This window comes from Periplaneta americana, chromosome 9 (assembly GCF_040183065.1).
Source record: "Periplaneta americana isolate PAMFEO1 chromosome 9, P.americana_PAMFEO1_priV1, whole genome shotgun sequence".
Lineage (NCBI taxonomy): Eukaryota > Metazoa > Arthropoda > Insecta > Blattodea > Blattidae > Periplaneta > Periplaneta americana.
In genome coordinates this window covers 67,922,709-67,950,312 of record NC_091125.1, presented here as the reverse complement: position 1 = coordinate 67,950,312, position 27,604 = coordinate 67,922,709, and the positions used below count along the sequence as shown (strand labels likewise).

Genomic DNA, 27,604 nt, shown 5'->3' with positions numbered 1-27,604 from the left:
AGCTTACGTAAAAGGAATCAAATTTCCCGAGCCGTCTTTAAAAGCACTGGTGTGTTTTATGTTTACATTTCTCGTTGTCTCACCCATCCCTCGCACACGCGAGCTGTTCAGGGCACCTAGGCCTGTATAGTTCATTTTATTTCATGGAGTGCAGTTTCATAGAAAGGACTTTGCCGACAGTCCTTCTACTGCTCTCTACTAATTGGTTGTCATAAATAAATGTCTTCCTTACTGTGACGGAAATCTTGTCTTTTCCTGTCAGTAACCAATCACAACCCTCGTTCAAAAGAATTGACAGGCTCTCGTCAAATCCACGCGGAGGCAGAGTTGCCACATCTTTTCCGAATTCCAAGAATCCTGTCTCAGAGTGTATTCATTGAGCGGTCAGCTCGTGATATTACGTTCTTTTCTTCAAACACGTGGCGTCCAGATGGGGATGACGGCCACGAATCCTCTCATTTCGAGGGTCGCCAGGATTGTGGCAACTGTGCAATGTTGGGACGAGGGGACAAAAATGGACTGGTCAGAGGTGTTTGTGTAGGAAGTCATAAATCTGTGAGTGGGTGTTCAAAGGATTCACCAAACTGCACTCCATGATATAAAATGGACTATACGTATATCTGCCTCTGTCCAGGGAACAACCTTTTTTCCCACTCTCTTGAACGGAGGAGGGACCCAAAGGCTTGCATTGCAACTTGAGGCTTATTGTGCTTACCACACCTATTCTGAGAATGATTGGGTAGCTGCACGGTCGTGCTCTTGTACTAGTTCAACACGCCGCACCGTGAACTTAACCCGGGCTATGGAATGGATGATGATGATCATGATCTGTGTATTAATGTTGCGAAATGAGTCCGAGGTACAACGCCGAAAGTTACCCAGAAATTCTGCTTCAATTGGTTGAGGGAAAACCCCGGAAAAAAACTCCAACCAGGTAACTTGTCCCAACCAGGATTTGAACCTGGGCTCGTTCGTTTCACGGTCAGACGCGCTAACCGTTACTCCATAGTGGACAGGGAATAACATTTACAGCGTTATCAGAAAGTTGCTGGCAGACGCCCTTGGTCAAATAAATCTTGGTCCCTCATCATAAATACATATCTACGAAAATGTAATTGAAACGAAGACAGCTGCATATTTTTTATTTGGTTATTTAACGACACTGTATCAACCAAGAGGTTATTTAGCGTCGATGGGATTGGTGATAATGAGATGATATTTGGCGAGATGAGACCAAGGATTCGTTATAGATTAGGTCTACCTGACATTTGCCTTACGGTTGGGGAAAACCTCGGAAAAACCCCAACCAAGTAATCAGCCCAAGCGGGAATCGAACCCGCGCCCGAACGCAACTCCGAATCGGCAGGCAAGCACCTTAACCGACAGAAGCTGCATATTAAATAATCAATATTTAAATGAAAATAGTAAGAAGGCGGAAGGATACATATTAGAGTAAACCGGATTTGTTAAAAGAATCTTTTGGGAACACTTTAAAGTTGATATTATGCTCTTAAGAGTATACTCTCGGCGATTTTACGGGCACTTGATAGTAGGTTACATGTAAATATACTTGTCAAACTGATGCAGAATTGAGTAATAGAAAAGTTAACTCCTCATTATTTATTAATTTCTTATCTAACGATTCTTTATACTGTAGGCTACATATGCACTAAGTTTTGTACTTTAAACGTATCAGTGCAATGTAGATCACATTTTATGAGGTTTGATGGAACCAATTTGACTTGGAAGGATTTTTGTATTATTATAAACCCTGGACTTTGAAAACAAGGTAATTAGATCGTACATAGAAGATAGATGAATTAATTTATAAACTTGTGTATACAGACTCTTTATTTAAGCCTACTTGTCTATACAGTCGCTATATTTACAAGAAATAAGAATCGATGTAGCTTTAAAAATACACTGTATTAAAACTAGGACACTGAAATCAATTAACTAACTTGCACAGTTCTTTCTTTCTTTCTTTCTTTCTTTCTTTCTTTCTTTCTTTCTTTCTTTCTTTCTTTCTTTCTTCGTTATCCTTTACCTCCACATTTCGTATCGACTACCTTATTCCATCATTTTCCACTTTTCAGTGTCGTGATGAAAATAAACAGATGAACAAAGTCATCCAGTATGTACCAATTCTGTCAACGACAGATACAGCAATTTTCTATGGCAGAAATACCATCAAGATCGATCTTATACATCGAAGAGATGAGTAAAACCAACGAGTTAGTAATCTCATTCTAACTCGTTGAGTAAAACATAAGAAATATTTCTTAAGCGTGCGATTATAAAAGGTGCTGGTGGCATTAGAGTGGTTGTTCGCAGAAGAAGGACATCTTCCAGTTGCACGGCAAGTCATTGAGGCCTCCATTTCTGTTTATTCCTCCGCAGTCCGAGTCCGGGTCGGTTCCCGATTTCGCGTTATTGGGCTGCGTTGAGTCGGACCACCGCAGAAATCCAGTTGTGTTGAGAGTGTGTCCTGCCAAAACAATGCGTAACCAATAAAATTATCCGAACGTTTTTCAAAGGTAAATATGAATGAATTAATTAATTAATAAGAAAAGGAAAGAACAAAGGAAGCACGGGAAAGAAGAAAGGAGGAGACTGATAACGAGATGGGAGACGGAGAAGGGTGCAGCAAGAAAAAAAATTGAAAAGCGAAAGAAGAGAGAAAATAGGAAAGAATAAAGGAACCAAGAAAAACTAAGTAATGCATGTATAGTTGGATGACAGAGACATTAAATTAAGAAAGAAAATCAACAAAAACGCGAACAGAAAATAAATGAAAGTATGCAAATAACAAATGAAAGGAGCGCATAAATATACATTAGTGTGAGGAAATTAATAACTTAAGACGAATATTTTTGTAGCAGGAGATATTAAATTTAAATATATTTATTGAGCTCAACTTCTTTTAGGAATTAAAAAAAAATTCTGCGCTTTATCGGGGATAGGCCTATACCGGCACATGGAATAAGTAAGCAATTTCGGAAATGAAACTACAGTTATGTTAATTTGAATGTTTTATTTTTTGTTTTAGTTTACAAATGGAAGGTATGGGTTTATGATAACAGAAGTAATTAATGAAGGACATGGAATGCAGTATATTGTCTTCATACGAAGCGAAATTCTGAAATTAGTTCCAGGCTACAACAAATTGTTCACTACGATTCACTACAAGTGTATCATGCGTGTCCATTATCACCAGACTGCGGCCTAGGGTCACCGATTCGCGAAACTGAAGTTTGGAACGCACGGAGTATACATGACGTCATGACCCATGGGTTGGGAGTACAGTAAGTTAGTTTCGTAAGAAATTACATTACCGACTTTCTAATCCTGCTTGGCGTGGGTCCTTGCAATCACCACAACTATCTTTACCGGCGGGGTGTTTATATTAGCCTACTGTTCTCCAACCAGGAGATTAACCGTGAAAGGAATGTGGTTACTATTGCGTCATCTATTGGAGCGAAGTAAATAGATAATATTACCGTTATAACGTCAGTTTAAAAACATGCGCTCTCCTGCATATGTTATTTCCTGTATGGAGGGATAACAAGACCAGGCGATTAACCGTGATCTAATTTTGTAACTAGGATAATAAAAGTATGTGTGTATCAGTGTTATCGTTTGTGCTTTGAGAGTTAGCCAATGAAGATGCGTGTACCCACGTGTATGCCTTATGACATCTTATGTCATCAACATTGATTCACAGCATTACTCCGCTGCGTCTCATTGCCCTGAGACTTTCTCCTGGTTGGAGTACAGGAAATCAACTCGACTGCGTTGCGATATCGAGAGTACACTCAAAAGCAAATTGATGCAATCAGTTGTAGCTCTGTCATTGTGCAGAAAAGAGGTTACTTCAGAATAGCGTTGTCAACCCTGAGGCTTGACTGAATCGCACAATTGGATCCAAATTATCGTACTTTGATTGGCGGATCGTATACTACATATAAAATAGGCTTATTTTGATTATTTTTTCTAAACTTCCTCCACAGTGTTTTATTTAAACGACTTCTTAAATTCTTATAAGGAAATAATTGTTAAAAATTAAATATCAGCACATAAAACGATTTTTTAACACTTTGTTGTCTCCTTACTTTGGGAAGATCCTCAGAAGGATCAACAACGGCAGGAATAAAAGAGCTAGCCCTTCTATAGTTTGTTTCATCAAAGCAAAACCAAGCTTTAAATTTAGGAATTGTTTACTATAATTTTCTACAATTTTGTTTTCGTCCTGTATATTTAGGTACACCGGATGTAGGTTTTTTGGGAGAGGACTTACTAGGACCACTATCACTATCTTCTGATTCCGTTGCCACTACGTCACGTCAGAACTTATTACAATGACATCTGATTTCTTATTGCCCGTACACTACCACGAAACACGACTAGCACAAGCAAGTACTGTAATAGGCTGTTCCTTATTCAAAATAGGCCCATATATTGAATATGTTTATTCCCTTTTTCTGTTATGGAGTTCTCAAAACATTACAACCAACTTATTAATTATTACATGCTTACGTGGCAACAGTAATTATGTTTAGGCTATTGAGAGAATTGGAGAGACCATTTCTATAAGACATTTGAAAATAAACAAAGGAATGTTTGTCAGAATCATTTTTGAATAGCCACAAGTAATGGGCACTATGTGGTTCCTTGTCGCTATAATAATGTTTACCACAATCGAGCTGTCATATAACCTGGACTTGGAGACATAGAAGAACAATTTTTATAGAACTATGTTTTGCGACAGTCGACTTGTACAGTACTTGTAACGCAGAAATGCTACATGCAGACACTACAATAAATGTATAAATGAAATATACGCGTAATACAGCAGAAATGTATATAGAAAATTTCAAATGTCGTAAATTGTAATAAAATGTTAAAAATCCTCTCTTTCTGATATGTTTTACCCTCTTTGCCGATCGGATCGTACATTTTACGTACTATCCGCGGATTGGATCGTACGATCGCACATGATACCAAATTATCGCACATGTACGATCCAGATCGTAGGGTTGGCAACACTGCTTCGTAAGTATTCTATACGTAGTGAGCATTGTGTGTAATTTTGAAACATGGAAACTCCGCCTAGGAAGTCACCACGGGAAAAATACGTTCGCAAAGTAGAAAGATAATAATTATAGCCTATAATGTATTTAACTTCAGAAAGAAGAAAAAAAAAGAGCTGTGGAAAGAATAGCGAAAGCAGTGGGTAAGAGTGAAAAATCGGTGAGAAATATAGCAAAAGAATGCGAAAAATCTTAGGTGAAAAATCCCGGACCACCTGCGTAGCAGGCTGAAGGTCTGACCACTCAGACATCGCAGGGGACAGTATTTTATGTCGCAATGACCTTACAAATTTCATTGCAGCGTCTCGTCTTTAGGCATCCCTCCGTTTATAATCCAAATTTCGTATCAATCTGTAATTCAGAATTAATACAATTTTAGAGCGATAATAAATTTATCTCTTAGCTAATCTCAAAATCTGCTATTAATCTGTTTCCTATTTGTGTTTGAACCATTTTCATGTTTTTACCCCAAATCTTCATAGCGTTGTCTCAGAAGTGGATACGGTATTTGCACACCGAATACCATTTCTGTAGACAATTCGTTGTCTTTTGTATTTAATGAGTACACATAGAACCCTCAGCATATTTTTAAGCTTTAAATGGAAATTCATGTTCTAGATTTATTTTTATAATCAGAATGTCTTTTTTCTCTGACTTTTTATTATCTCATAATTATTTGACTTCAAATATTACAAACACTATAGGCTACGCGAAAGATGTATCTAAACTTATCTCATTATGGGCGAGGTACTTTTATATCTTTCAAGATAAGAATAAAAAGACATAGAGAATGCCTAAATATGGTAAAAAAACCTTAGTTGGAATATTTTTGGTGATATGAAAGTCACACAGATAATGTAAAGAATCTCTCCTATTATAAACAGAATTTTGAGAGATTTATTTATTTATTTATTTTTTAACTTTTGAAATGCTTCTTTTACCATAAGTGAAAACAACGACGTTAATGATTCAACAACGTTTATGAAAAAAAGTTCGGCAGTTTAATATTATCGTTATTAAGTAAACAATATTTTACTTTTTCACTATATGAAGCGTGCATTTCCATAACGTTGTAAGTGCCGAAACCGGGAGAATCTATTTTTTTTACATATATCACTTGTAGGTGCCCTGTTTGACAATTACGAAAGATTATGAAGAAAGTGCTGCTCCAAGTAATAAAGTAGTGCACTTTCAGGTTGTGCAAGTCACAGCGTTGTATGTACTGCATAAAACTATTTTTGTTCCTACCGTAAATTTTACATATTGGCACTTACAACGTTCTGGAAATGCACGCTTCATATGTGCTTTTCAATAGGTGAGAATATACACCTGTTGTCCGGTCATATGAGGTAGCATACTCATAGATTTGGTGCATTAATTTGAGTAGAGCATTCACCCGACAGAGTTTCGGCCATTGTACAATATAACAGGGTTATTTTTGTTATATTTAAATGTTTTATATGTTTAATTTTTCTAACCCGTTTATGTTTATTGACCCTCCCCGTAGCGTGTTGTAACTTGCACACAGGCCTCTGCATTGCGTTGTCACATGTACTTAAATAGTTGTCAGGAGTGCAAAAAGTTGGGCATCTGTTCTGTACCAACCAGTCTGGATCTGGGATTACCCGAGGATTGGCTCCTGTAATAGCCATGCTGCAAGACTGTAAGTACATGAAGAAGACACTTTCAAAAACCACTACTGTAGAAGATGTCAATGTTTTCCTACTTTAATTTCCGTATGGAAAAGGGGAAATCCCATCTGTTTTCATAATTCATAGTGATGTCTTACGTCAAGGCATGCTCTCGCACACATGAAGTTTTTTTATTATTATTATTCGAGGATCACTAGGATGAAATGGGCGCCTTTGGATGCTAATAACTTAATATCTGTGACGTATTTATGGGAACATGACATAAGTTGTTACAAGTAAATAAAGAATACAGATTGATTGATCCAAAAATGATTATTATTTATTCTGAAAATAAAGTTGTACATTATTTAAACAATAACCCCAAAATATGTAATAGTGTTCATAATTTTGCACTTTCAACTGCTTTACGACTACACTGTAAGAGATCGATCGGATATATGTAGCAAGAAAAATACATTAATAAATGCGACCTTTTTTTTTATCCATCTCATACAGTTTGGAACAGCCCTGGGCACAACGGGGAAGCGAAACGGAACTCAGAAACCTCCGCCCATGCCCTTTTCGTTTACACTGCCTTATAAACAAACATACAGTAGTCACTGTGCATAAGTGTTGGGTTTCAGGTGACCAGCGAGAGCTGAAAGTTCGTAAAAGTCTTATACAATCCGTCACTGAGCAATACTTCCTGTTTACTCGTCTCAGCCAGAGAAGGTGGAGTGGGGAGTTATGGGGAAATCTGCAATGCCTCAATTGAGTTAATAGTACCCAGGTCTGGTTTAGGAGTTAGAGCCATTTCTGTTTGGGTAAGCAACTCCTTTGCTGAGTCGCAAGCGCGTGACGTCAAGTTCAAATAAACATGTTTATACGAAGAAATCGCTCATAATATATGAGACTTTATAGGAAAATGTGAAGAGAAAGGTAATTCCCAATCTAGTAATAATGTACCCAAACTAAGAAAGACTAATCCCGAATATTGTACAAATCTTGCCATTTATCTCGAATAGTGTACGTGAAGAAAATGTCACATCTGAACAAACGTAAATGGATTTACAATTAAAATAGAGACGAATTAAATGCTTCATGGATAATATTTATATCGTTTGAAGAATGTAATATTTACATATAAGTTTATATAAATTAAATTATGGTTTATTTAACGACGCTCGTAACTGCCGAGGTTATATCGGTGTTGCCGGTGTGTCGGAATTTTGTCCCGCAGGAGTTCTTGTACATGCCAGTAAATCTACTGACATGAGTTTGTCGTATTTAAGCACTCTTAAATGCCATCGACCTGGGCCGGGATCTAATCCGCAAACTCGGGCACAGAAGGCTAGCGCTGTGCCAACTGTGCCACCCAGGGCGATAACGCCCTTATTACAGAACATCATCGATAGGCTATATATGTGTATATATACATACAGAGTGAACCGTAGATAAGGTCTTTAATGTTAGGGGGTCATTCTTTGAGATATTAAAAAAAAAGTTTAGTACAATTTTGCTCGTTTTTGCTTCCTTTTCGAGATACAAATTATTTTATATGAGACATTTCGTAGTGTGTTTTGGGAAAGCCATTGATATAATTTCCAATATGCTCAGTCAATTTAAGAGAGCAAAGTGTTTGATAATAAATGATTGTAAGAATTTGAGTTTTATCCTTTAAATGTGTAGAAATTTGATCCGAACAAATGTAGCATTTTAACATAGAACATCTTGTTATTCATCATCTTTTACAGTATCCACCTCGCGACAATGGAATTCCTTGTCACAATGTATTAGGGGCTGCAAGACAATAAACACTTTTAAATACAGCTTAAAAGATAACCTTCTTAGTATTTCACTCCAATCATACTGACTTAAGCTATCACTGACTACATTGTTACTTCTTCCTTTAGACATGCATCCTGATAGTGCTGTTCGTAAATAACGAATTAAACAGCAAAATACTATGAATTATTAATTAAACAATGAAATACGAACTGTGTAGCAGAATTGAGTTAACATACATAGAATGTTAATATATTTAAAATAATGTTAGATAATAGAAAGAGATTATTATGAGACAATTTTGAAAATACAGCTATGTAAAGATTCATCTTTAGAGACGAGGAAAGCTTAGTAAAGACAGTAATTCGTTTTGGTTTTCTATAGTTGAGTTGCCGAGATCTCCTTAAGTCAGAAGCTTTTAGCTTTTAGCTAGTATTGTCGGACCATCAGATCTGTGCCCCTTCAGCGCTGTCGTCGTTCTTGGAAAAGTCAACGCCTGTACTCACTCCATTCCACCCGCTTTCCTCCCACCACAATAAACAGCAGGCCACGAACCTTGCCAAATAGGGATGTTGCCAAACTTTCGTCAAACGGTGTCATAAATAACTGGGTCCTCTATGCTACAATATCATTTCTTTCAATCAAAATACATCTTGTATTTCTACATTTTTAAACCTAAATCCCACGTCTTGAATCACTTTCCGTAGCGTTTCTCTCCAACCTTGGATATTATTGCTTCTCTCGTAACCTTCAGTAATTTCTTCAATGTTGGAACTTCTTTCTGCACGGTATAAAATTCTTGTATATCTTTCTTCTTAAAAGACATCGGTTCATACCATCTACAAGAATTGAAGGTTCACTTGGTCTGTTCTTTCCTGGTGATTCTAACTTTTCTCCTCCTGCACAGACTCCCTCTCTCCTGATTTTCTTTATTAGGAGCTCTGACCTGCCTATATAAATTACATAAAAATGTTGTATTATTAGTATTAGTTAAGTAGTTTTAATACGTAATCTATTGAAATAAAGTACGCCTCACCTGTGATCGCAGCTGCTCTTTTCGTTGTCTGATTTATAGGAAACAGATATTGACCTGTTTGTTTCTCTTCATCGCAAAATGCTATTACGTACTTGCTTAATAATATTTCTTTCGCCACTCCGTGCTACAGTGTTTATGTTGAGTTGACAACACTGGACTGCAAGTGCAAATAAACTGTTCTGCAAGAAGACCAAAAATGTGAGTAGTGGGGGACAGGAAGAGAGAGAGAGAGATAGGAATGCAGGGAGAGAAATGAATTACCGAGGCTGAGAAGGAATTAGGTTTCAGTTCGCATATCTTACGGGGGCACAGATCCGATGGTCCGACAATATAATAATATATTTTAATACTAGGCATCTATTATACATATTACCAGCCTACGCGCACGGTAAACCTGCTATGTTGCGACAAAATGAGGGAACAATGCCGAGCGGGAAATGAGTACACAATAGTGTGTTGTCAGATATGAAGTGCCTGCATATTGTTCTTTGCTTTTGAAACTACAGTATTTTTTTTAAAAAACTATTGTACATAAAAATGTATAAGTACCTGTATATTGCATATTATGTATTAACATTAATGATATAATTACACACACGCACGCACACACAACATATGTTAGCGTACAAGAGCTTTAGATACAGGCCATACTTTTAGGGTTTTGAATAATATATTTTCTTACATAATCACTTATTCTAAAACACCTAAGGAATTCAAACATATTAAATTTAATTCAATCTATTTCAAAATCAGTTATTTTAAATATTATCTGGCATTTATTATAGGTCATTCGTTATCCCGTGGAAGCTACCTGGGCATAAGTGAAAGAAGAAAGTGGATTGAGAAGCTTCCGTTCCTCGTTTTGCTTCGACTTGCAGATAGCTAGTTCACTTACTCCCATCATAAGGTTCTTATTTTTTTATACTATGAGCTATGGCGACCGCATTCATTTGGTTTCACGAGATAACGAATGGCCTAAAAGAAAACTCAACACCGAAATTTAATAATAAAAAAACAGGACCTCTAACTTGACAATCTTGATAGGCACAAGCAACTCGGCAGCTAATTCAAACTGTTTATGACGAGAATTTCGCTCTCTAGGAGAGATTTGCGTCAGTTTTCCATTGTTACGTCATTTTTAAACATTTATTGTTAAAAATATTATTACAAAAATTAAGTGTAAATATGAACTTTAATATAGACAGTAGAGCTAAGCTATCCACCTCCATTTATGCCTCCTAATTTATGTTGCAATTGAAGGATGTTGGGAAAAAACAGAGAATGTCATAAAACATCATTATCGAGAAAAAAAAACAAATTTTAATGCCTGAACATTCCTGGTTTTTAACCAGTGTACCAATTGTTTAAAGTTACCTAACACGGACATTTCCACATTTAAACGTTTTGTGATTAGACAGTTCTTTAGTCCCCAGTAATCGCTAAAAATGGACATTCCCTTTCCCCCCCCCCCCAACATCCTTCAATTGGTTGTTCTGCTTGTCTGCACAGATTGTCATTACTTATTGTCACTGCCCAGTAAATGTTTAAGATTGTTCGCAAACATCTACTGTATTTGCAATATGAAGTGTGGTGCGCCGCTATGGAGTAAAGGTTAGCATGTCTGACTGTGAAACGAGCGCGACAAGTTACCCGGTTTTAGGTTTTTCCGGGCTTTTCCCTCAACCCACTAAGAGCAAATGCTGGGTAATCTTCGGTTGTGGATCCTGGACTCATTTCGCTGACATTATCACCTTCATCTCATTCAGACGCTTTATAACCATAGCAATTGAAAAAACGTCGTAAAATAACCAATTAAAAATACATATAAAGTATGTTGACAAGTAATGGGATTCATTTTTCTTGTGATTTGCATGGTGGAAGGCCGCAGGTTGAAATAATTCAGCACGAACTCTGCTAATACCTTCTTACATGTAATTCATTAATCTAAGCCCGATCATAACACCCATTGTTGTACACGTGTTTCTTTTACCGTTTCTAATTCTAACACAGATTCCCATGAAGAAGTATTTTTATTTGTAATGCTGATTGCAAAAGTAAAACGTTATATTGTAATTTGGAAATTTTCATTGTAGCTGAAACTATTGTACCACCGAAAAAAATCTATGATATGAATACCACAGTTGCTGTATTGTGCGTCTGGCAGCACTGGTACACAGTACAGACGTGGACAAATTATTAGACTAAACATATTTTTAATTTTTTAAGTTTATCATTCTGTAGTTTTGTAAATAAGCACATAATATTCATCTGAAAATGATTGCATATTCACGCAAGATTGTGCTCCATGCCTTAGAGTGAATTTGGTTTCGAAAGAACAATATGCAGGCACTTCATATCTGACAACACACTATTGTGTACTCATTTCCCGCTCGGCATTGTTCCCTCATTTTGTCGCAACATAGGTTTACCGTGCGCGTAGGCTGGTAATATGTATAATAGATGCCTAGTATTAAAATATATTATTATATTGTCGGACCATCGGATCTGTGCCCCCGTAAGATATGCGAACTGAAACCTAATTCCTTCTCAGCCTCGGTAATTCATTTCTCTCCCTGCATTCCTATCTCTCTCTCTCTCTTCCTGTCCCCCACTACTCACATTTTTGGTCTTCTTGCAGAACAGTTTATTTGCACTTGCAGTCCAGTGTTGTCACTAAATTGCTATATGTCCTTCCCTCTCTATCCTCTTCTATTCTCTCTCATACCTAGACTGTCTCCCTTCCATTTCTCGCTTACCTATTAAATACTGCATATTCCTTCCTTAATAATTTGCATTATTTATTTATTTTCTTCTCTATTCTCAAATCTACCTACTCTTAATCATTATTCTCCAGCTATTTTCACCTACATTAATTGTGGACTTTACCCTTTTCTCTATTTTACAACACTTACATCACTTATTTTTTTTCTATCCTCTGTGTATTTACGTATTGATCTCTTTCTCTTCGCTTCACTCCTAAATTGTCTATTTTATTACCTCTTTCCATATATTTAATTCTATAATACTCCTACAGTTATAGTACCCCTGGTATTATTCCCAACCCACAACATTGAAAAACATGAAATATGTAATTCACTTAATTACACTTCCAATTTCTCTCTCTTCACTTCACATTTGTTCAGATGTTTTTTTTTTCACTTTAATTATCGTTTATTCATTGTTTGTTAGTCTATCTCATTACACTAAGAAGAGATTAAAGAAATTCAACATTGCCCCTGAAGTTGGGTTTACAGAATCATTAATAGCTGTTTGGCACAGAGATGCTGCTATTCGGGATCTTACAGAAATCCTATACACAACATACCAAAGAGATCTGAAATGGTCAGGAAAGTAAAAGGAATGTATTCAAAATATTAATATGTTTCATTGTTATCATAAATCCTACATTACGTAACTGAAGTCCATTTATAAACAAATAAAAATATGCAAATAATTATAATAATTTGTTCACGTCCATAAGTACTGCCACAATACTTCACAGCCTGGTCGAATCACAGCTTTGTTCACAGAGTGCTATGCTCCGAGGCAGACTGTATTTAAAATTTTTGACGCCCTGGGTCAAACAAATCTTGGCCCCTCATCGTAAACACCGGTCTGCGAAACTGTAATTGAAACGAAGAGAGCTGAATATTGAATAATCAATATTTAAATGAAAACAGTAAAAAGGAGGAAGGGTGTATATTACAGAAAACTGAATTTGTTAAAAGAATGTTTTGGGAACATTTTTAAAGTTGAAATGCTAATTCGCGTAAGCTAATTTAATTTTCTTTTCCATTTCTCTTTATGCTTATCTTTTTTTGTGTATAAAACTATAGCCCTAACATACATATGTAAAATAGGGCTAACCCCCATTGGAGATACAATAATAATTATTATTCATATCGTTATAATACGATAACAGAATACAAATGATGACCTGAATTTTATTCATATCTCTAAAGAACGATAACAAAATATAAAAAACGTGATATCCATAAAGAACGATAACTGGATATAAATGATAATTTGAATATCATTTACATCGCTAAAGAACGATTAAAAAATATAAAGGAAACTTGAAGAAGGCCCGAACCCACGACCTTTGAATCATTAAACAAGCACTCTACCGCTGATCTACGAGGCGCAGATATGGAACACTTTTCATAGTTCCGGAACTGCTTGTACAAGCACAAGCAGCGTGTAACATCGCCGCGACCCGAAGTGGACTTTGAAAATATTCGCTGTTCACGAGTGCGGCCACTTTTTTTTTGACAGCTGTACATAGTGGATAATCAAATTAATTTATACACTTGTGTATATAAACTCTTTATTTAAGTCTACTTGTCTATACAATCGCTATATTTACAACAAGAAGTGATAAGAATCGACGTAGCTTTAAAATTACAAAGTGTTAAAACTAGGACACTGAAATCAATTAACTTACACAGTTCTTTCTTAGTTTATTATGCTTTACCTCCACCTTTCGTATCGACTATCAATCCAGTGCGATGTAAAGGAGGTATATCTTTTGATCAACACTAGACAGGCACACATTGCTGGTCTCTGTGGTCGTGTGAACAGACGGCACAAAACCATCGCTGAGACAACACAGGACAACTATATGACAAGACATGACAAGTCCGGGTTCGAATTTAAGAGAGGGCGTGCACCATTAGTAGAAGTGCTATACTTGTTTTTTTGAAAGATGGGACATGACAGTTAAGCGGCAGAGCTTGGAACTACAGTGCCATGTTGCCAATATAGACTACCACGCTGCCAGCTGATGGAAGCTAGCAATTGTCGTTAAGATGGCTGATATTAAAACATTCATTGACAATTGACGCGAAGATAAGAAAACAATACAAAAATCGACAGAGAATCAAAGACGAAACGTACCAATGCTAACATTGTGTGCACAATAAATGTCGCCAAGAGAGCTATTAAGCACTCGCCACATGGGAACTGTAAGTTTGGCAGCTCAATCGTTGTTACCATAGCAACAGGCCTACCACGCTATGTGACATTGAGTTGTTTTACCGATCTCAACGCTCCTGTCATGTCCATCTTTCAAAAAAACAAGTATAGTGCGCTGACTCTTCAAGCTCAAATTCCAACGGATCCAAATGTACTGTAGAGGCAAAAACGGTGTAGGAGCAGATTTTCTCTTACATTATTCTATAATTTTCCATTTAACAGTGTCGTGATGAAAATAAACAGATGCACAAAGTCATCTAGTATGTACTAATCCTATCAACGACAGATGCAGGAATTTTCTGTGACAGAAATACCATTACTGATCGATCTTATTCATAAAAAAATGAGTAAAAAATATAAGCAATATTTCTTAAGCGTGCGATTACAAAAGATACTGATGACATTAGAGTGGTTGTTCGCAGAAGAAGGACACCTTCCAGTTGCACGGCAAGTCATTGAGGCCTCCATTTCTGTGTATTCCTCCGCAGTCCGAGTCCGGGTCAGGTCCCGATTTCGCGTTATTAGGCTGCGTTGAGTCGGACCACCGCAGAAATCCAGTTGTGTTGAGAGCGTTCCCTACCAAAACAATGCGTAACCAGTAAAACTATCCGAACTTGAAATAAGAAAGAAGAAGATTGATAACAAGATTGAGAGAACTAGAAGTGTGCAGCTAGAAAAAAATGAGAAGGGAAAGAAGAGAGGAAATAGTAAATAATAAAGAGAAGAAGGGAAGGAAAAAAACTAGGAAATAAATAATGTATCTATAGATTGATAACAGAACGAAAAAGACATTAATTAAGAAAGAAAATAAAGAAACAAAAACGCGAACAGAAAATAAACAAAAGTATGCAAATAAAAAATAATGGAAGGAGCTTATAGCCTAAATAAACAAAAGTTTAAGGAAAATAACTTATTTAAAACAGGATATTTTTGTAGGAAAAGATATTAAATTGGAATACATTTATTAAGATCAATTTCTTGTAGGGATGAAACAAAATTTGTGCTCTATCAGGGTAGGTTTACACCGGCACATAGAATACATCACGTTTCGGAAATAAAACTATAGTTATGTTAATTTGAAAGTTTTATTTTTTGTTTCAGTTTACAAATGGAAGGTACGGGTTTATGACAATAGAAGAAATGAATGAAGGGCACGCAATGCATTACAGTATATTCTCTTCATACGAAGCGAAATTCCGAAATTAATTCCAGGTTACAACAAATTATTCACTATGGTTCACTCAGAGTGTATCATGCGTGTCTATTATCACTTTAATATTGCATAACTCGCGATTGAAAATCAAACGAGAGGTTGCATAAGTCTGTACCTGTCCTCGATGCAGAGATATTACCACAGACTAGTACATACAGACACGAAGCTCAATACATAATAAATATGCATCCATAGATAGTTGCTAACCACTAGGATCGCTACTATCGCCTCATTACAGACAATGCGAAATAGTACCGACAGTCTATTGTTCCTATAGGGATACCACTTTGTAAATGCAGTTGTAATGCGCATGCGCTAACCTCCCCTCCCACAGTTCTTGTTCATGGCGAACGCTGAGTTCGTAGGGAGTACAGCCGCGTCAAAGTGAAGTGAAGTGGTAGTATAAAATAAATGAATGAATACTAGTAATAGTGTTGTGTGTTTAAGTTATAATCAGAATATTGACATGTCTTTACGTGAGTAATATTGTTTGATCATGAACTCAAGGATGAATGTTCCCCCGAAAAATAGAGGAAATTATGTGAGCATGTGCGGAAAATGGAGGACAGATATTTTGACCAGAAGTGTACGGTTGAAGCGGAAGTAAACAACGCAATCCAATGAGAGTCCCGATAATAGCGGCCTAGTACTGCCAAGTTCGGTTAAGACATAGATTCTGATTGGTGATCGATGTCGGGGAATGCACAGAGGGGAACACGCAGCGAGTGTGGGAGAAGGAAATGATTTAGATTTCCGCCATAGCTGCCTTTTCTAAGTGGTCTAGCTATAGCACCCTCATAACTCAAGCTTCGTGACTGTATGTACTAGACTGTGATATTAGGCCGTGCGGCTCGGCTGATTTTATGCGCAACTTTGGCGCCTTCATGCCAGTAGAGCATGGAGATGACGTCATTGGGCATGGTCATACAAATTACGTTGGTTCATGGCCTAACTACTAACATTATCATTCGACTGTGGTTCATAGTCTTGTTACAGTAAGCATATGAAATTTTGCCATTTTTTGTTTGAACGATACGGGAGCGGGTGCCCATACTCGGTGTGGGAAAAGACGTATTTTACATCAAAACAACGAATTAGCGGCCATGCAAATCGTGATAAATTTCCATGATGTTACTCGGATATGATTTTACCAGAAGAAATTAATTCGAAATAGGTAATCGAAGACTGGATATAAAAAGGCTATAAATGCCATTATCTTTGGAAATTAGTTCCCAACCCCCCCCAAAAAAAAGAGTCTGTCTGTGGCTCCATCCAGTGAGAAAGGAGGATAAGTTACATTGCAGTTTTATTTAAAATATATCTTCTCCGATAAATATGCAAAGTTTATGATATTACATTACTAGCCCCGTTTTCTAGCGGTTTTCTCTTTGACTCTTGCAACCTTTTTATGTCCAGTCCTCAATTACTTCAAATCACTCGTATATTCATACCTAAATTTTATTCGATTACATAAGATAAATATATAGGTATGTTAAATGGTACGAACGTTTTTGGTTATGTTTGAGAATCATTTTTACTGATTCATAAGCTTATTTCTTTTCGTTAATACTGTACCTAGATATTTCTCAATATGGCAAAGAATACTGATTCACATAACTTTTTGCGAACACAGAAGGTTTTAGGATAGCAAAAACTTGAAAAAAAAACTGCTTATGATGGTATCTTCAACTTTTACATATGAATGTGTAAATTTAAATAATGTGTAAAGCTAACACACAATAATAATGACGCTCATCGTTTGTGATGAACATTTTTAAGAAAGTCGATTTATTATTTTAATTCACAATTTTAAAATATATTTTACCACCAGCACCACCACCACATCATCATCATCATCATTATCATTATGATCGTGAACAAACTGGGGTCTGCTCCGTGTGTTTTCACACGGATTTGTGCTTGAACCATTCGTATATTTTTTGTCTCGGAAGTAGATACAGTATTGTTGGTTAAACTACAATCAACGGGGATTGACTTCAGAGTGTTCCAGTGGATCAAGGAATTTTTAACTTGTCGCACTCAGAGAGTACGGGTAGGGGAGGAATTATCGAACCCAATTGAAATTACTTCCGGGGTCCCGCAGGGGAGTGTCTTGGGGCATCTTCTATTCTTGGCTTTTGTAAATGATCTGCCAGTTAATATCTTGTCTAGGGTTCGCTTATTCGCGGATGATTGTATGTTATACAGGGAAATAAAAAGTCATGAAGATACTACTCTTCTCCAGAATGACCTCAATAGAATAAATGATTGGGCAATAGCCAACAAAATGAAAATAAATTCTCTAAAGAGCAAAGCCATCAGCTTTACAAGGAAAAGAAATAAAATAGTCGCATCGTATACGTTAGGGGGTGAAACCATTCCGGAAGTTAACAAATGTAAATACCTCGGAATAACATTTAGCAGCGATCTCGGTTGGGGGGAACACGTTACACATACAGCGGGAAAAGCATGGAGAGCGTTACACTTTGTGATGAGGGTGCTAAGAAAAGGTTCTGATAAATCCAAAGAGATTGCGTATAAATCACTAGTACGTCCAGTAATGGAATATGGTGCAGCATGTTGGGATCCTTACAGATTAGAACATATTAAGACACTGGAAAAGATTCAAAAACGGGCTCTTAAGTGTTGTCGGAAAAATTCACCATTAAAATGGGACACACTCACGGACAGGAGAACGCGAATTCGATTATGCGCACTGTTCAAAACATACAGAGGTGAGCCTGCCTGGAGAGAAATAAAAAATAGGTTGCAGCCGCCAAATTACTCTTCAAGGAACGACCACTCATATAAATTGAGGGAAAGAAGGCAGAGGACGGACACTGGAAAGTTTTCTTTTCTCAATCGTACTATCAGGGACTGGAATGCTTTACCTGCAGACTTACTAAAGGCTTTACCAACAACCAAAAATGCATTTAAAAATAGGCTTAAGGACCTTACTAATAGACGGTAATTATACACAGTACTTAAAGGGTGTAAATGATATGTTGTTATTGAAGTGTTGTATCAGTGAAGAATTATGTTGTGTCAGTGAAGTGTGTTGTATCAGTGAAGAAGTATGTCGTGTTAGTGAAGTGTGCTGTGCAAGTGAAACGTGTTCCTGTCAGTGAAGCTTTATAGGTTATAGTGGCAGTGCAAAGTATTTGAACAGTGAAATGTTTTTGAAGTGTTAGTGAAATCAGGATAGAATCAGTGAAATGTGTCGTAGTTCCAGTGCAGTGAGTGAGTTGACAGCGAAATGAGTGTAATGTTGAAAGGTACTTGTGCAGATATGAACATATACTCGTGGGTTTTAGTTCGATCTTAGTTTTAAGATACAAATTAGAATATTTCAAATGTTATTTTAAGTGATCGTTTCATTTAATTTAGTATATTCTCTGTTGTTATTATTATTATTATTATTAGTATTAATTATTAGTATTATCATTAATTGTATTTTTAATTAATAATTTTGTTATTGTCATTATTGAGTGTAATTAGTTACCACTGCCACCGGGTATATACCCATTGCAGTGTGAATAAATACATACATACATATAGTATTTGCACACCTAATACTGTAGTTTAAACATTTTCTTTAGATCATTCGTTGTAATTTGTATTTAATGAGTGCACTTACAGCCCTAAAGATATTGAAGCTTTAAATGTGTATTCATACATTACATTTATTTTTATGATCAGAATATTTTATTTCCTTGACTTTTTATTTTCGTATAAATTGACTTACTTGTTGCTATTTCCACAGTAGCGTGCCAGTAATGTTCAAATATTGCGAACACTACACGGAAAAGGTGTGTCTATAGACTATGTATCAACATAATGGACGAGATGCTTTTATCTTTCAAGATAAGAATAAAAAAAACTTAGAGAACGCCTGCGAATGATGAAAAACTTTATTTGAACATTATTAGTAAAATGAAAGTTACGCAGGTAATGTAAAGAATATGTTCTATTGTAAATATAACTTCGAGAGATTTAGAAATTATTTGAAACTGCTTTTGAAATGTTTCTTTTGCCATAAGAGAAAACTTACCGACGTCAGTGATTCATCATCTTATATGTACAAACTTAAGCAGTTTAAGACCATCGTTAATAAGTAAAATATATTTTACTTTTTCATAATACGTGCTTTTCAGAAGGTGAGAACAGACACCTGTTGTCCGGTCCTTTGAGGTAGCATACTCATAGATTTGGTCCATTAATTCGAGAAGGGTATTCACCCAGGCAAAGTTTCGGTCATTGTACAATATAGCAGTGTTAATTTGTTTTATTTGAATGTTTCATATTTTTAATCTTTCTAACCCGTTAGTGTTTATTAAATAATTTTTGCGAATGGTTTAGTCCAGCTCTGGGCGCAACAGGGAAGTAAAAGGGAATCAGAAGCCTTCGCCGATGTCCTTTTCGCTTACACCGCCTTATAAACAAACAGTGTAAAACACTGTGCATCAGTGGTGGATTTCAGGCGACCAACGAGAGTGAAAAGTTCGTAAAAGCTATACAATCCGTCACAACATTCCTGTCTACTGGAATAGGGGCTGTCTCAGCCGGGAAAGGTGGAGTGATTCGATTGAGTTATTAGTGCCCAGGCCTGGTTCAGTCATGATTTTTGTTTTTATTTAGCGGTATAGGCAATTTTCTACACATTTATTTTATCTAAGGTTCCGTAATTTAAGACATTTATTGGTCGTGAGTGGGTTAATTTTTATTAAGGTTATGAATTTGTATGTTTATAGTAGCGAGAGAATTAATGTTTCGTACTATTTGTGACACATAGTTACCAAATACAGTGAGGAAGGTGCCTTCTTTGTGCAGGTCGTGGTAGCCGAGGAAGGCGTGATTCTGGTCGCTGACATTGTTGAGTTTGGGGTGGCGGGCGAACAAGCTCTGCAGCACACTGGACTCCGTCTCCGAGTTGATGATCGCGAGATGGGCGCCTTCCCGGGAGCATGCTTTCACTGCCTCCCTCCAGGTGAGCCCCTCTGTATGGAACTTATAGTAGCCCACCGCCGGGAACAGCTCATAACCTTCTGTGACGCGCTTAGGCGGCGCTGTGATATTTAAACATGTCAATTTTAGTCATTAAAAACATACACCAAATATTAATTGTAATGCAGTGTTTATGGAACATCTTTAAATAGTCCCTTCATTTCACAAAAATAAAATATGCATAGACCTACCAACACTCTCAATACAGTCTTCCCCAACGAGTTAGAAAGAGAAGACTATAGAGTGGTCATGTTATCCTGTACAGCGCTCTTTGCGGTGCCACCGCGAAACACGGCAGATCTGAGCTAAGCGCCCACCTTTGTAAAAATTCGTCTGCTTACAATGTTGTATAACGGAGGTAAGAAGCACAAATAAACGAAGAAAAAACATGCCTGTTGTGTGTGCTGCATATAACTGCAATGTCAAAAGAAAAAAGACAACTGATATATCATATTTCATGTAAATTTTATGAAGTTAAGTCCATAGTTTTGTTAATTAGCAGCATTTTTTTTCATGCATAAATGTGTAACAACGCCCGGCATAAACAAAATAAATGGTTCACTGGTAATGTACTTAAACTAGATACGGATAAAATCAATACAATTCCGTTTCAGACCCAGTGAAAAACAAATAGCAATACAATATTAAAACTGTATTTCGACACCGGCATCCTTTATTTCTGCACCTTCTGTCCTCACTGCTTATACAAGAAGACGATGAGCTGTAGCTTATAAGAAGTAGGCCTATTTCGAAGACAAACGATTAATCAAATAAATGGTTCACTAGTAATAAAGTTAAACTAAATACGGATAAAACCGCTACAATTCCGTTTCAAACCTAGTAATAGCAATCAAATATTAAAATTGTATTTCGACACTCGCATCCAAAATAACGCAAAACTCTGGGGTAGGTCGTATTGTTGTTAGTATTTTGACTGGAAGGACATGAAAGAACATAATTGAGCACCCACGTGCAATAATGGGGTAAGTATGAATATATATTTTCGTAACTACTTACCCCATTATAGTACGTGGGTGCTCAATTATACACTAATAATTATCTGTGGTGCCACAGGCCTTGAAAGGCTCAGACAGACCAGCCGGCTGTTGGCTTCACGTTCACACTTCGATAATAATTATACTTTACTGTAACAAAAAAAACTGAAAGCGAGTTTTGTCATGTTTCACCCACGTTACAAGCTTGGAGGTAAAGGTTGTTTACTACAGATAGGGCCTATTTTCATTCTATATCTTATGGTATAGTAAATAATAATGCAACGTGTAGAGACTGGGAAAACAATTTAATAAAATCATCCGAATCATACTCGTTCATTTTATAGGCAATCTTGCAGGTCGCATTTAAAAGAACCTAGGAATATTAACATTTTCTTCAGTATATTTGCTAGGACTTCTTGTCATACTGCATGACAATTTTGCTTAGGTTATTCTTTTAAGCATTCCTTCTAGGAATAGCTCAAGTGTTTTAAATTTAGCGTACATAAGTTTAGATTAAGTTCCTAGCACGTATTTGACGAAATACTAGGTTTTTCCACTTCAGTTTAACTGATTTATGCAAACGAAATTAAGACAGCTGACGATTCTAATGTCAGTTATCACCACGCCCACTTTGTTTTGGGCGCATAAGTTCATTACCGACGTTCGTTCAATTTTCTTCAAACATGGCGGCGCAATGACCACTCTATATCTTTCTCTTTCTAACTCGTTGGTCTTCCCCCTAACCCTTAACCCTAGAAATCTGACTGCCGCAGCGAGTGAATTCGTAAATGTATCAATGTCTAACAGATGTGAAGACCACACGAGCTGTGAGATAATGATTACCTTCATGGACTTTGAAGGAACAAAGTGTTTAGAAAGGGGGGTTATAAGTTCCTGATGTGTTCCTTTGAGCTGAATAACTGAATTTTGTACACTTAAATTCGCTATTTGGACCACAGTGCGTTGTACCTATATTGTCCTATAAAATGAGCCTTAGTTACCATTGTTTCCACCTGTTGCTTTCAAGTTAATATATCGTCGGTTTACAAGCAAAACACATTAAGTCAGTACAGTAGTGGCAAAAAAACCAGACCGATCCCTGTAGCTGATTTCAGAGCCTTGTTCGCTCCAGAGCACGATAGACTGGTAACTAAGACTTTCGTAGTTCTGGGAAGGAAACTTTTTTTTCTTCCTTATTCAAATTTATTCACAATACTTTTCGATTGTAGCGATATTTTACTACTTAATTAACTTATTATTCCCAGAACATGAATTTTACCAGCTTATTTTCTAATGGCTTTCGAAATGGGCTACGAAGGCAGTCTAAACTACAACAATTTCATTAGATTACTCGCTATCTTGTGAATGCGGGCGTGGCATGCGCAGTGGCTCATTTTGGGGACTTTGATTATGCCGTCGTTCCGTTTTCTTTTTTTTTTTTTGCCACTACTGTACACTGAGAATTAGAAAATGAAATACACATAAAGAGAAACAACTTACTATAGTCCCGTCGCTCTTATTTCCGGCAGCCAATCACGTTGCAGGTCGGCTACATTTAAACGTGTGAGTCTTGTCATTCGCTATTGATGATGTAATGAATTTCCTATGGCTCGATAAATACCGCCATTTTGGCTCTTTCGTTGGCATTCGCAGAAATCACACGAGGACGTTATTTGCCGTTCAATTATTTGCTCAATTACAGTGCGTTTGATTTATTATCATAGGAGCTACAACATGATAATGTTTAACGGTGAAGCAAATAGATTCCTCATCTGGTAACTCGGCAACAAAGAACAAAAATGGCGAACGATACTACCTACCTAGACTTTATAGAGCCTTCACTTCCTAAGACGTAAGCAAAGGGGAGGAGTCACACCGGAAATAACAGCGACACGACTATAGAAATATATTTTAAGGATTTAGTTTTGTCAGAAGAAAAACTACTTTTTCTCAGAAGTAATATTTTTTACTTAATGTGTTTTGCATGTAAACCGACGATATCATCTAAACTTGATCCCAGATATTTGATCGACTGCGATAACTACGTTTTCCCTATAGACGTGATAATTGAGAAAGCCGTCTAGTTTTCTTCAATTTGTAAATATCGTCGTTGTTCCTGCAACAACTTCTATGTGCAAAATATAAAATTTGTCAGTAGGAAGGAAAAACACATTTATTCATCCTATGGCAGCCGTACATAGGAGACTGTGAATTCTTACATTTTTGAAACAAAGAAATATAATTACATATAGGAGATATGTCCACACCTGTGGAGTAACGGTTAGCGCGTCTGGCCGCGAAACCAGGTGGCCTGGGTTCGATTCCCGGTCGGGGCAAGTTACCTGGTTGAGGTTTTTTTCCGTGGTTTTCCCTCAACCCAATATGAGCAAATGCTGGGTAACTTTCGGTGCTGGACCCCGGACTCATTTCACCGGCATTATCACCTTCATCTCATTCAGACGCTAAATAACGTAAGCTGTTGATAAAGTGTCGTAAAATAACCTAAAATAATAATATAGGAGATTTTATTATTTGCTGTATCACTATTTAAGTTATTTAATAGAGCAAAAATCTGAAAATCGGTAAATATGTCACATAGAAGTTATTGCAGGAACAATGACGATATGTTCAAGCCCGTCAGGATTTACTGACAAATATGTTGTGATGACGCTTTACATAAAGAGAAACCTACCGTGAGATGAATTGCAGATAATGTCACATTAACTAGACTATTAGCCTACATTCCTAAGTGTTGATAGTAGACAGACTAGTCAAAAACTTGCTGACTGAAGTGAACGTACCTGTGATCATGGCTTGCACACTGATAGTCTCCGAGTCACCACAGAATATGCTACTATGCTCCACATCTATCTCCCAGGGACCACGAGCATCATCTGCACTATGATCCACACGTACCTAGAAAACAATAAAAATTACTGTGTTAGACCAGTTTAATTTAACTTAAGGAAAATGGGATGAATAAAATCTAAGTCGTACGTACAGTACCTATGATTTTCGCGTACTCACAACGAACCTTGCGAATGATTATATGTGCTCAAAAGATGTAGGTTACTTGCCTCACTTCATATTGTACTCTATTACTGAGGAGGAGACTTGAATTTAGAAAAGAAAAGGCCGGAAATACGTAGTCTATCATAACTTGTGAGAGATGAGATCTATTTATAAGAAATACGATATATTAAGCAAAATTAATAATGGAATGACATTATCGATACTATTCGAATTTTTGTTTGTTTGTGTAATTATAAACTTCTCGAAAAAGATGATACATTACAATTGGTCTACAATAGCTCCATCATTCTAATGTCATTGTTTAGATATGCATCTACGATCTAGTGTTTGAACTTTGAATCAATTTCCAACAGAAGAATGAAAGGTCACAGACGACTTGACTCCTTCTGTCCTCTTATATAAGATCGCTGATTCTCCACCACAAAACCAGGTATGCATTTAAACCTCAGTGCTGCTCTGTGCTTCCCTTGCTTGGTCATTTCTACCGAAAATGACAATGAATACATTGTAAGTACTGTATTTCAAAACAAAATTCTGCGAACAATATAAGAAATACCTGTGATTGAGGATCTGGCTGATATGTACGTATATTATCAGTCAGTAGTCCTACATCTCACTTGATGATATGTCTGATTGGTGTAATATGTATCTAGTCAGCGATGTATGCATGGAGAGAGGAGGAACTGGCCAATATATTCGCATTATCTCCTGGCTTAGTTGTCTCATGAGTGATGCCTAATTGGTGTCACTTATGAGATTCAAACCCGTTTTCGCAGTTGACTAAACAACAATACAAGAAAGAGGATGGAAAACATGAACACCTCAACTTCACGGTTGCCTGAAAATTGATACAATTCCCAATTTTACTTATTAGTATAAGATGTAACATTTTTGACGTGAGCCACTGTACTCGTATGTGCCATTTGCATGGAAATGTAATACATTCACCTCTGCAATCCAGTGGCCCGTATCATTACGGCGGCTGATGAGAGTGAATTTGCCCCCGTTCGAGCGCGTGCATTGCGCCGACTCTTGAACCGCTGCCCTGCACACCAACGCGCTGCACAGCGCCACTAACAAGTGCCACGAGGAAATTTGTCTGGTGACCATCTTCATTTCTGAAATCGGTTACAACTGATTTTATTTCGTAACAGTGCGAAATACACAAAAAGTACAAGAAAAGTAAAAGAGATAAACTTGCGAATTCTAAATGAGGCAGTAGAGCAAGTGGACAGCTCCAAATACGTGGGGTGTACTATAAGCAGTAACATGAGCTGCTGCCAGGAAGTCTAAAGGAGAATAACAATGGCAAAGAAAGCTTTTAAGAGAAAAAGGAGCATCTTCTGCGGACCCCTGGAGAAAGAATTAAGGAAGAGACTGGCGAAGTGATTGGCGTGGAGTGTAGCATTGTATGGGGGCATAAACATAGACATTATGACAAAGTGAAGAGAAGCGACTAGAAGCATTCGAAATGTGAATAAGGAGAAGGATGGAGCGTGTGAAATGGACAGAGTATAAGAAACGAAGCTGGGATGAAAATAGTGGATGAAGAAAGAATGATGCTGAAACTTATGAGGAAAAGGAAAAGGAATTAGCTGAGTCACTGGTTGAGAAGAAACTGCCTTCTGAAGGATGCGCTGGAAGGAATGGTGGGTGACTGGGAGAAGAGTTCGGGGCAGAAGAATATATCAGATGATAGACGACATTAAGATGTATGGATCATATGCGGAGACAGAGAAATGCAGAAAATAGGAAAGACTAGAGAATGGTGGGTTTGCAGTGAAAGACTTGCCCATGGACAGAACACTATGAATGAATGAATGAATCCTTTCCTACGTGTGCCCTCCAGGATCGGTTTCATTTGTCTTACACTTTAGCATTCTACGGATGGACACAAAGCGAGATTCCTGTATTGTGGAGTTCAGAACTATAAAATTCAAGATATTTCTAGCTATGAAAGATTTAAGTCTAAATGTTTTGTATGTTTATATGTATTATGTATGTATGTATACTTGTGTATGTTTGTGTGTATATAATGTGTGTGCGTGCATGTGCATGTAATGTGTGTATGCCTATGTATGTACTGTATATATGTATAGCTGTATGAATGATTTAATTACTATAAAATACCTCTCGAAATGAGGTGATGTTAGATTTTGGAATATGTGAAACAACCAGAGAGATGCTATGAAGCAAGTTTTTTTTTTTTTTTTAGTGCTTCGGTTTCCCTTACGACTATTCGTTCCAACACTGCACCATTATGGTCATTTATTATCTCAATGGCTCAGAAAAGTATTTCTAGTTTAAGAATGGCGTTACAAAATTATTGTAATCACAAAATTGGTACCGTTACTTACAGGACGAGATGCGAGACACTCCCCGTAGCGTGTTGTAACTTGCACACAGGCCTCTGCATTGCGTTGTCACATGTACTTAAATAGTTGTCAGGAGTGCAAAAAGTTGGGCATCTGTTCTGTATCAACCAGTCTGGATCTGGGATTACCCGAGGATTGGCTCCTGTAATAGCCATGCTGCAAGACTGTAAGCACATGAAGAAGACACTTTCAAAAACCACTACTGTAGAAAATGTCAATATTTTCAGAGTTTAATTTTCGCATGGAAAAGGGGAAATCCCGTGTGTTTTTGTAGTGATGTCGTACGGTAACGCATGCTCTTGCACACATGGAAGTTTTTTATTACGTTGAATTGCATTATTATTCGAGGGTCACTAAGGTGAAACGGGCAGATTTTCTCGTAACATTGACGCAACTGCGCCTTTGAATGCTAATAACTTAATACCTCTATTATTTATTCCGAAAATAAAGATGTACATTGTTTGAACA

General features: G+C 37.0%; 1 protein-coding gene across 1 annotated transcript; it reads right to left on the bottom strand.

Annotated features, from left to right (window-relative positions):
- Window positions 1-13,852: 13,852 nt before the first annotated feature.
- LOC138706050 (hemolymph lipopolysaccharide-binding protein-like) lies at window positions 13,853-27,258 on the bottom strand. Its single transcript, XM_069834954.1, has 5 exons — window positions 27,119-27,258; window positions 25,710-25,879; window positions 24,530-24,644; window positions 20,526-20,795; window positions 13,853-15,092 (listed from the first exon to the last, which is right to left on the bottom strand). The coding sequence occupies exons 2-5, from the start codon at window positions 25,875-25,877 to the stop codon at window positions 14,920-14,922; spliced, it is 726 nt and encodes a 241-aa protein (XP_069691055.1). The 5' UTR covers window positions 25,878-25,879; window positions 27,119-27,258; the 3' UTR covers window positions 13,853-14,919.
- Between the last annotated feature and the right edge of the window lie 346 nt (window positions 27,259-27,604).

Bases quoted from the DNA above. Each gene is read 5' to 3' on its own strand.
- LOC138706050 (XM_069834954.1), bottom strand. From the start codon at position 25,877: ATGAAGATGGTCACCAGACAAATTTCCTCGTGGCACTTGTTAGTGGCG. The intron at 20,796-24,529 runs GTACGTTCACTT...TAAATATCACAG, and splicing joins TGTGCAAGCCATGATCACAG to CGCCGCCTAAGCGCGTCACA. The intron at 15,093-20,525 runs GTAACTATGTGT...TTGTTTTGGTAG, and splicing joins CACCTTCCTCACTGTATTTG to GGAACGCTCTCAACACAACT.